The 9795-nt window shown below is 52.0% G+C and overlaps 3 protein-coding genes across 3 annotated transcripts; 2 read left to right on the top strand and 1 right to left on the bottom strand.

Annotated features, from left to right (window-relative positions):
* Nucleotides 1-1087: 1087 nt before the first annotated feature.
* Nucleotides 1088-3376, top strand: EAH_00055390 (hypothetical protein, conserved; the record flags this gene model as incomplete). Its single annotated transcript, XM_013393882.1, has 1 exon — nucleotides 1088-3376. The coding sequence occupies one exon, from the start codon at nucleotides 1088-1090 to the stop codon at nucleotides 3374-3376; it is 2289 nt and encodes a 762-aa protein (XP_013249336.1).
* Nucleotides 3377-4778: 1402 nt separating this feature from the next.
* Nucleotides 4779-7319, top strand: EAH_00055380 (hypothetical protein; the record flags this gene model as incomplete). The annotated part of the gene is made up of 4 exons (XM_013393881.1): nucleotides 4779-5316; nucleotides 6137-6220; nucleotides 6372-6929; nucleotides 7285-7319. 4 exons carry the CDS (start codon nucleotides 4779-4781, stop codon nucleotides 7317-7319), a joined length of 1215 nt encoding a protein of 404 aa, XP_013249335.1.
* A 42-nt stretch (nucleotides 7320-7361) lies between these two features.
* EAH_00055370 (hypothetical protein) lies at nucleotides 7362-8403 on the bottom strand (the record flags this gene model as incomplete). The annotated part of the gene is made up of 2 exons (XM_013393880.1): nucleotides 7362-7723; nucleotides 8088-8403. The coding sequence occupies 2 exons, from the start codon at nucleotides 8401-8403 to the stop codon at nucleotides 7362-7364; spliced, it is 678 nt and encodes a 225-aa protein (XP_013249334.1).
* Between the last annotated feature and the right edge of the window lie 1392 nt (nucleotides 8404-9795).

The raw sequence follows: 9795 nt of genomic DNA, 5'->3' as shown, positions 1-9795 counted from the left end.
CTGCTGCTGCTGCTGCTGCTGCTGCTGCTGCTGCTGCTGTTGCTGGTGCTGTTGCTGCTGGAGATGCTACCCCACTCCACTGGCGCTGCTGCTGCAGTTGCTGCAGTTGCTGCTGCTGCTTCGAGTGCTGCTGCTAGCGCTGCTGCTGCTGGGCCTTCAGCAACGACAGCCGACTGTAGAGCAATCGAAGCGGCAGCAGCAGCAGCAGCAACAGCAGCAGCAGCAACAGCAGTAGCAGAGGCACTCTAGCTTAGAAACAACTTATACGTTATGATGTTGTAGCAGCAGTAGGCTGCAGCAGCTAAATGTAAACAAACGGCTGCGCCTTGTTGCTGCTGCAGTTGCTGCAGTTGCTGCTGCTGCTGTTGCACGGTACAAGGCCCAGCAGCAACAGCAACAGCAGCAGCAGCAGCGGCAGCAGCAACAAAGGATAAGCAAGAAAAGGAATCTTCTTGAAAGAAGCTATACAAAGACAAATGCTTCTGTTTTTTATTGCATGCAGCAGCAGCAGCAGCAGCAGCAGCAGCAGCAGGAGTGTGGCTTGCGGCGTGGGGCCCGCAGCAGCAGCAGCAGCAGCAGCAGCAGCAGCTTTGCTGCTGCATGTGGGGCGGTACTTCCGTTTAATATTGCCCGCCGCTCTCTCCTTTTGTTGTTTAAATAAATAATTTAAATTTTATTTGCTTCCTGCTGCTTGTGCTAGAATTGCTGTAGCTGTCTCTTGCGGTGAGGGGTCTGCCTGCAGCTACTGCTGCTGCTGCCGTTGCTGCTGCCGCTGCTGCTGCTGCTGCTGCTCCTTCTCACAGGAAGGTTGGATGCATGGATGCTGCTGATGCGGAAGCAACTGCAGCAGAGAAAGTAGCAGCAGCAGCAACAGCAACAGCAGCAGCAGAAGTAATACCTAGGCAGCTGCAGCAGCAGCAACGGCAACAGCAACAGCACAAGTACATACAACTACATAGCAAGCAGCAGTAGCAGCAGCAGCAGTTTGTAAGGGAGGTGGTGTGTGCGCAGGAGCCGCCGCTGTTGTGGGGCGAGCAGCAGCAACAACAGTAGAAGCAGCAGCAGGAGGCGTCCCGAGCAGCACAGGATGGGTAAAGCAGCAGCAGCAGCAGCGGCTGCAGCAGCAGCAGCTGCAGCAGCAGCAAATGGTGCTGCTTCCCTCCCTCGTTCCGGCTGGTCTGCCTTCTCTCCTTGCGGCACCTACTTTGCTTCTGCTGCTAATCCCGCACTGCAGCAGCAGCAGCAGCAGCATTACGACAGCCGCGGTGTGTTGCCGCGCAGCACAGTTCGAGTTTGGCGCTGCAGCTCTACTGCTTCTGCTGCTGCACATAACAGCAGCAGCAGCAGCAGCGAGGCAGCAGCAGAAGCAGCGGTGGAGTCGCTCGAGTTTCAGCGGCAGTTCTTGGGGCAGTCGATCTCCCAGCTAGCATTTGTTAACATCAGCAGCAGCAGCAGCAGCAGCAGCAGCAGCAGCAGCAGACTGTTGCTGGTGATAGGGACAGAGACGGGTATGGTTGCTGCTTTAGACTGCAGCAACGAAGGGTCTCTCCTTTTTTCTACGCATTTGAATCCATCTGCTGCTGCAGCAGCAGCAGCAGAAGAAGATGAAGCAGCAGCAACAGCAGCAGCTGCTGCAGCAGGGGGAAGCGGAAGCGCTGCGGTGCGGGCCTTGCTACCCATCTCCAGCAACAGCAGCAGCAGCAGCAGCAGCAGCAGCGAGCTGCTTGTGCTGCTGCGGAGGGGCCCCACAATCTCTTCGCTGCTAGTCATCGATTTGCTGCAGCAAGGGATGGTGCTGCGCTCTTCAGATGTCGGGCGGGGCTTCACTCACGCGTTGCTGCTGCAGCAGCAGCAGCAGCGGGTGGGGGAGAGTGCAGCAGCAGCAGCAGGGAAGACGCGGCAGCTGGTGCTGCTGGGCAGCAGCAGCAGCAGCAGCGGCAGCGGAAGCAGCAGCAACTTGGTGCTCTTCGATATGCAGCAGCAGCAGCTGGTAGCTAAGCTGCAAGGGGGGACAGCAGGCTTTGCTGCTGTTGCTGCTGATGCTGAAGCGGGTATTGTTGCTGCTGTCTGCTTGAAGACAGTACATGCAGAGCAGCAGCAGCAAATTGCAGTGTGGCGCCTGCCGCAGCATCTCTTCAGCAGCAGCAGCAGCAGCAGCAGCAAGAAGCTGAAGGTGCCCCTGTGGGGTGTCCTCGCCTACCATCAGCGGCTGCTGCAGCTGACGTTTCTTAGCAGCAGCAGCAGCAGCAGCAGCGCAGCTGGGGTTGATGAAGATGAGGAGGAGGAGCAGGAGCAGCAGCAGCAGCAGCAGATGCTGTTGTGTCTCACAGATCAGCAGCAGATAGTTGCCTGGTGTATAGACACCGCAGCTGCTGCAGTGCCTCTGCAGCCGCAGCAGCAGATCAGCACCAAGATTTCGACAGCAGCAGCAGCAGCGGAGAACGGCGGGGTGTTCTACATACAGCAGCAGCCGCAGCAACAGCAGCAGCAGCAGCAGCAGCAGCAGGGGTTGTACGTCGCTAGGGGAGCCTTGCTAGACCCTGTGTGCCACGTAGCATTGCCTATGAGTGCAGCAGCAGCAGCAGCAGCAGCAACAGCAGGGCAGCAGCTGGTGCTTCCGATGCCTTCTCCAGGCAGCAGCAGCAGCAACAGACGGGGCATGCAGCAAGTTGCTGCAATCACTCTAGAAGAAGAACAGCAGCAGCGAGCGCGCCGCAGCAGCAGCAAGGAGACAGCTGCAGCAACAGCAGCAGCAGCAGAAGCTATCTTGCCGCAGGACGCTGCGATTTCGTCACTCAAAAGAGCAGCAGCAAGCAGCAGCAGCAGCAGCAACAGCACAGGCCCTGAAGGCGAGGCCCATAAGAAGCAGCGACGGGAGGCAGCAGCAGCAGCAGCAGCAGCGGGTAACAGCAGCAGCAGCAGCAGCAGCGTTGCATCAGTGTTGCGGCAGGCGTTGCTGACAGCAGATTTGTCTCTGTTAGAATCTGTTATATCGAAGGGTCAGCTAAAGAAGAGAGAGATAGCAGCAGCAGCAGCAGCACTGTCTCCTTCGCATGCACTGTCTCTGCTGCAGCTGCTGGTGCAGCAGCAGCAGCAGAAACCGAGCAGCAGCATTATGAAAGGGCCCTGGATTGAAGAGATAGTCAAGCAGCAAGCACCCTCTCTTGCAAGCCTTCCTGAAGGTAGGCAGCAGCTTGTGCTGCTGCAGCGGCTGCTGCGGCAAAGGAGACAGCTAGGCGATGCGCTAATGATTCTTAAAGGCAGGCTTGAGCTGCTGCTGCTGCACATGGACAGGAGACAGCAGCAAGCAGGCGAAAGAGACAAACTTAAACAAGAAGCGCTGCAGCCACTTGCAGAGCATGTGGGAGCTCTCTAGACACCCCAACTGCAGCAGAAGCAGCTGCAGCAGCAGCAGCAGCAGCAGCAGCAGCAGACTTTGTTGTTGCTGCTGTTGCTGCTGCTCTTTGTTAGGCACCTTAAGTGCTGCAGCAGCAACAGCTGCTCCTTAGACACTGCACGTGCAGCAGCAGTAGCAGCTGCAGCAGAGGCTGCAGCTGCTGCTGCTGCTGCTGCAGTGGAGACAGCTGAACGCTGTGCTGCTGCAGCCGTAGCAGGTGTTTCCAGCGGCAGAGAGCAGCAGCAGCTTTTGCTGCTGCTGCTGCAGCTGCTGCAGCTGCTGCTGCTGCAGCAAATGTTTTATTTGGGTGAAACTGTCTACATTTAAGTTGAAGGTGCTGCAGTACAGAGACAGACCGCAGCAGCAGCAAGAGGCTCCAGGGAGCAAACAGAAGCGCTCATAACATAGTACTCTGCTGTTGCTGCTGCTATTGCTGATGTTGCTGCTGCTGTTGCTATTGCTGATGTTGCTATTGCTGATGTTGCTGTTGCTGCTGCTGCTCTGCTTGCAGCAAAAGCCGATGCGGCTGCTGCTGCTACTGCTGCTGTCGTCACACGCGCAGCAGGAATGATGCTGTTGCTGCTGCTGCTGCTGCTGCTGCTGGAGGAGACAGGCAGGGGTTTCTCAGCTGTCTCCTTGTTAAACCCTTTAGCGGTTATTCAAGAGAAACGAATCATCTCTCATACAAACCCTAAACCCTAAACCCTAAACCCTAAACCCTAAACCCTAGTCCCATTGGGGGAGCGCCGGTGCCTCTGGTGGCAGTCGTTCTAGGGTTTAGGGTTTAGGGTTTAGGGCTTAGGGTTTAGACAGTTGAGAGGTTTACAGGCTTCAGAGTGTAGAGACATTAATGTCTCTAGGGTTCATTAGGGTTTAGGGTTTAGGGTTTAGGGTTTAGGCTCTACGGAGCTTACGGTTTATAGAGTTTATGCTACAGATGGTGAATAGTGTATGCAGTAGATTGTTTAAAGTTTGAAGTTTAAAGTTTAAAGTTTAGAGCTTAGGGTTTAGAGCTTAGGGTTTAGGGTTTAGGGTTTAGGGTTTAGGGTTTAGGGTTTAGGGTTTAGGGTTTTGCTTCTGGGGCCCCCCCCTGGGGCCCCCATTCCTGGGGCCCCACAATGAGCGACGTGGAGACGGCATTTGTATATTTGTTTTGTTTAAGAGACATTAAAATATTTTTTATTTTTTTGTTAGACTTTGTCTGGTTTGCTTGCTGCTGCTGCATATACACCGCGGAGGCCTGGCGCAGCAGCTACTCTAACTTAGCCAGGTCGCTGCAGCAGCCGCTGCAGCAGCAGCAGCAGCAGAAGCAGCAGCAGCAGCAATAGCAGCAGCAGCAGCACCACCAGCAGCAAGACAACTATCAGCTGCTGTTATCAAGATGCAACGCTCCCAGCAAAGCCCTCATCCGCTGCAGCTGCAGGTCAGCAGCAGCAGCACCAGCAACAGCAGCAGCAGCAGCAGCATTGTTGCTGCTAAGCTGCAGCAGTTTGGGGCTGCATGCGCTTGCAAGACCTCTTCAATGAAGTGCAGAGTCAGGAGCCCTCCGCTGCTGTGGAGCGGTGTCTCTGTTGCTTGCTGCGCAGCAATGTTATTTACCTTGCTGCTGCTGCTGCAGCAGCCGCAGCAGCTGCAGCAGCTGCAGGAGCAGCAGCAGCAGGAACCGTTGTTTCAAATCTTCCCAAGTGGAGGCCCCTGCAGCTACGCGCAAAGCAAGGGCTTAGAAGCAACTCCTGCAGCAGCAGCAGCAGCAGCAGCACCTCGGCGTCTGGCTGCCTCACTTGATGATGAGCAGCAGCAGCAGCAGCAGCAGCAGGGCCCTAAGCTGAAGTCTCTGAAGGATGCGACTTGGCGGCAGTACTTAGGGATATTTTTAATTGCTCTCGCCAGCATTGTTGCTGTTTGCGCAGGGACAGGAGGTCAGTTGCTGCTGCTGCTGTTGCTGCTGCTGCTGCTGCTGCTTCTGTTGCTACTGCTGTCTCTGCTGTTGCTTTTGACGCTTATGTAGCTGCTATTAGTTTAGCTGCTGCTGCTGTTGCTGCTATTGCTATTCCCGCTGCTGCTGCATCACTGTGTACTTCATTTCTGCTGCTCTTTCTGCTGCTTGTGCTGCTTGTGCTGCTTGTGCTGCTGCTGCTGCTGCTGCTGCTGCTGCTGCTGCTGCAGGGGGTGCGGTGTACGTACCTTTAATGACTTTAATAATGCAGTTTTCTACTCATGAAGCAACAGTAACCAGCCAGACCTTAATGTTTGGCGGCGTCTTCAGCGGCTGTCTCCTCAGCCTTCAAAGGAGACACCCCTTAGATCCTAATCGGCCTCTTGTTGATATGGACCTTGTTAGTCTGCTGCTGCTGCTGCTGCTGCTGCTGCTGCTGCTGCTGCTGCTGCTGCTGCTGATGCTGCTTCTGCTGCTGCTCCTGCTGCTGATGCTCCTGCTGCTGATGCTCTTACTGCTGTTGGTGGTGGTGCTGCTGCTGCCGCTGCTCCTGCTGCTGCTGCTCTTATTGCTGTTGGTGTTGCTGCTGCTGCTGCTGCTGCTTCGGCTTTGCTGTTGCTGTTGAAGGCCCTTTTTGACAATCAGCCGCAGCTATTTGCAGTGGACAGCTGCCCCCCCGCAGCAGCAGCAACTGCAGCAGCAACTGCAGCAGCAACTGCAGCAGCAGGAGCAGCAAACGAAGGAAGAAAATATTACTGCTGTATGTATGTGTATGTGTGCATGCATTTGGGGTGTATGCGCAGGTGCTTTTCTTCGGTCCTGCACAGACAGCAGGTGTATCCTTTGGACTCGTGATAAACAGATGTTTACCGTCGTGGCTGATCATGGTGCTGCTGCTTGTTGTCTTGTCGTTCTCAGCATTTAAATGCATTAAGCAATATAAACGTCTTGCTGCAGACAGGAAGCGGGAACGAGTTGCTGCTGCTGATGCTGCTGTTGCTGCTGCTGCTGCTGATTCTGATGCTGCCGCTGGTTTAGGGGCTGCTGCTGATGCTGAGGCTGCTGCTGCGGGGTCAACTAATGCAGCAGCAGCAACAGCAACTGCAGCAACTGCAGCAGCAACTGCAGCAGCAGCAGTAGATGAAGCAAACGGAAGCAAATCCCTCGAAGTAGTCTCATTCTCTACTTCACCAGTGCAGCAAGACACAGCAGCATCAGCAGCAGAACAAACAGCAACGCCGCCAGACCTGCAGCAGCAGCAGCAGCAGCATGAACAACAGCAGCTAGACCAAGGTAAGCAGCAGCAAAAACCCTCTTCTCAAGCCCCACCATCTGCATGTCTTACGGCTTCTCTTTTGCTGCTGCAGTACGATGATCTTATTGCTGTTGCTGCTGCTGCTGCTGCTGTTGCTGCTGCTGCTGCTGCTGCAGCTTCTTTTGACACTCTGCCCAAACGCCGCCTCTCTTCAGACGCCTGCTGCGGTGCAGCACAGGGAGAACAGCAGCAGCAGCAGCAGCAGCAGCAAGGCAAAACGCCTCACGAGCTCGAGCTAGGACAGCAGCAGCAGCAGGGTCTTGATATTCTTGAGCAGCAAAGTCCACCGGCTGCGCTGCAGCAGCTAGCAGCAGCAGACAGCATCGAAACCAAAGACAAAGACAGCAGCAGCAAACCGCACAGCACAGCAAATGATACACAAATAAAGAGCTGCACACAAATCTACTCTCCAACAGTAAACTGCTGCTGCTGCTGCTGCTGCTGCTGCTGTTGTCGTTGCTGCTGTTGCTAATGCTGCTGCTACTGGTGCTACTGGTGCTGCTGTTGATGCTGTTGCGGCTGTTGCTGCTGCTCTCGGTACTGCTGTTGCTGCTGCTGCTGCTGATTGAGAAGCAGTTCAAGGGCTCCCGGCCTCACCTGTGTTTGCTGCTGCTGCTGCTGCTGCTGCTGCTGCAGAAATGGTTGGTGTTGCTGCTGCTGTGGCTGACTGATGTGGGCCTCGCCGCCGTCAGGGGTAACAAACATTCGCGGTTTCACCTCGTAAGCCTGCTGCTGCTGCTGTTGCTTTTGCTGCTGCTGCTGCTGTTGCCGTTGCTGCTGTTGCTGCTGTTGCTGCTGCTGCTTATGGGTCTCCTGTTGCTGGTGCTGCGGCTGTTGCTGCTACTCTTGGTTTTGCTGTTGGTGTTTCTGCTGATGCTGCTGCTCGTGTTGCTGCTGGTGCTGCTGCTGCTGCTGTTGCTGCTGCTGCTGCTGTTGTTGCTGCTGCTGCTGTTGCTGCTGCTGCTGTTGTTTTTGCTCTTGCTTCTGGGGCTTGTGCTGCTCGTGTTGCTGCTGGTTGCTGCTGTTGCGGCTGCCGTCTGGGGCCTTTGCTGCTGCAGCAGTTTGTATTCCTTCCCTGCAGTTTGCAAGTAGCAGCAGCAGCACCGGCAGCAGCAGCAGCAGCAGCAACAACAACAACAGCTGCGTGCATGTGTTGATGGCTTGGGAATGCATGCCCTCTTCTTATAGTGCTGCTTTTGCTTCTGTGCTGCTGCTGCTGCTGCTGTTGCTGTTGCTGCTGCTGCTGCTGCAGGTGCCGTTCTGCGGGTGGGAGTACTGGCTGCTGTACGTGGCTGGTGCTGCTTTGCTGCTGAGTGCTGCTGCTTATCAAGCCGTCAGGCTTGTGATTAGAGATAAGAGCAGCAGCAAAGTGTCTCTGCTCAGCAAAACCAAAGGAGACATATCGTTCACAGCTCCTGTTGCCTTTAGATTCTTCCTACAAAGTATAGGGGCAGGCATCGTTGGTACGTGCTGCTGCTGCTGCTGCTGCTGCTGCTGCTGCTGTTGATGCTGCTGCTGCTGCTGCAGTTGATGTTGATGCTGCTGTTGCTGCTGCTGCAGTTGCTGCAATTGATGCTGCTCGTGCAGGTGCTGCAGTTGATGCTGCTGTTGCTGCTGCTGCAGTTGCTGCAATTGATGCTGCTCGTGCTGCTGCTGCAGTTGATGCTGCTCTTGCTGCTGCTGCTCTTCTTGCTGATACTGCTGTTGCTGCTGCTCTTGCATCTGCTGCTGCTGCTCGTGCTGCTGCTGCTGCATTGGTGGTGGTTATGCTGGTGCTGCAGAGAAGGTTGCAGCTGCTGCTATTTGCTGCTGCTGCTTGCCGGTGCTGTAGTTGCTGCTGCTGATGTATGCTGCTTATGCTGCTATCATTCCTACAGCTTGCAATATATCTGCTGCTACTGTTGCATGCATTGCTGCTTCTGTTGCATGTATTATTGTTGCTTCTGCTGCTGCTGCTTGCCTTCACGGTGCTGCTGCTTGCATCCCTGCTCCTACTACTGTTTATTGCATCGTTCTTACTCCTGCTGCTGCTGCTGCTTCTGCTGCTGCTTCTGCTGATGCTGCTTCTGCTGCTGCTGCTGCTTCTGCTGCTGCTGCTGCTTCTGCTGCTGCTGCTGCTGCTGCTGCTGCTGCTGCTGCAGGCGGGGTCGTGGGTATTGGAGGGTCAATGGTGATGGGTCCTCTGATGCTGTCTCAAGGGATGCTGCCTGCTGTAGTGACAGCAGTAAATACAACAGCAGTATTGTGCAGCAGCAGCAGCGCAGCAGCAAAAAGTTTAATCAGCGGAGCTGTACCCTGGGAGTACTGTTTGCTGCTTTTCTGTCTTTGTTTTGCTGCTGCACTCGTCGGCAAGTTTCTCGTTGATAGAGTGGTGTGTCAATCAATATAATTATATTTAAACATATATATCAATTAATCTTTAAACATATAAATATATATATATATATTAATATATATATATATTATATATATATATATGTATATCTACTGATTTGCACATCCTTATACATATATGTTTATTTATCTGTATTTATTTATTTATATTTATTTAGTTATATTTATTTAGTTATATTTATTTATATTTATTTATTTATATTTATTTATATTTATTTATTTAAATTTATTTATTTATTTATATGCAGGTGAAGAAGAGAAAAGCAGACTAAATATATGCGGATATATATACATACATTTATATATATATATTTATATATATATATATATTTATATTGATCTGCGCATGCTTATACATTTATATTTATTTATTTATATTTATTTATTTATATTTATATATTTATTTATGTGCAGGTGAAGAAGAGAAAAGCAGATCATTATCTGGTTTTGTTTTTGCTCGCGATGATATTCGGCTCGATGATTTGCATGCTCGGTATTAGACTTTCTTTAATTTATTTAGTTTAATTTATTTAGTTTAATTGATTAATTTATTTAATTATATTTATTTAATTTAGTTTAATTTAGTTTAATTTAGTTTAATTTATTTAGTTTAATTTATTTAGTTTAATTTAGTTAGTTTAATTTATTTAGTTTAATTTATTTAGTTTAATTTATTTTATTAATTTTATTAATATAATATATTTTAGTTTAATTTATTTTTACTAGTTCAAAGTACTTAGTTCATTTAAATAT

This window comes from Eimeria acervulina, genomic scaffold (genome assembly GCF_000499425.1).
Source record: "Eimeria acervulina Houghton genomic scaffold, Eah_scaff1095, whole genome shotgun sequence".
Lineage (NCBI taxonomy): Eukaryota > Apicomplexa > Conoidasida > Eucoccidiorida > Eimeriidae > Eimeria > Eimeria acervulina.
This window is presented reverse-complemented; position numbering and strand designations above follow the sequence as displayed.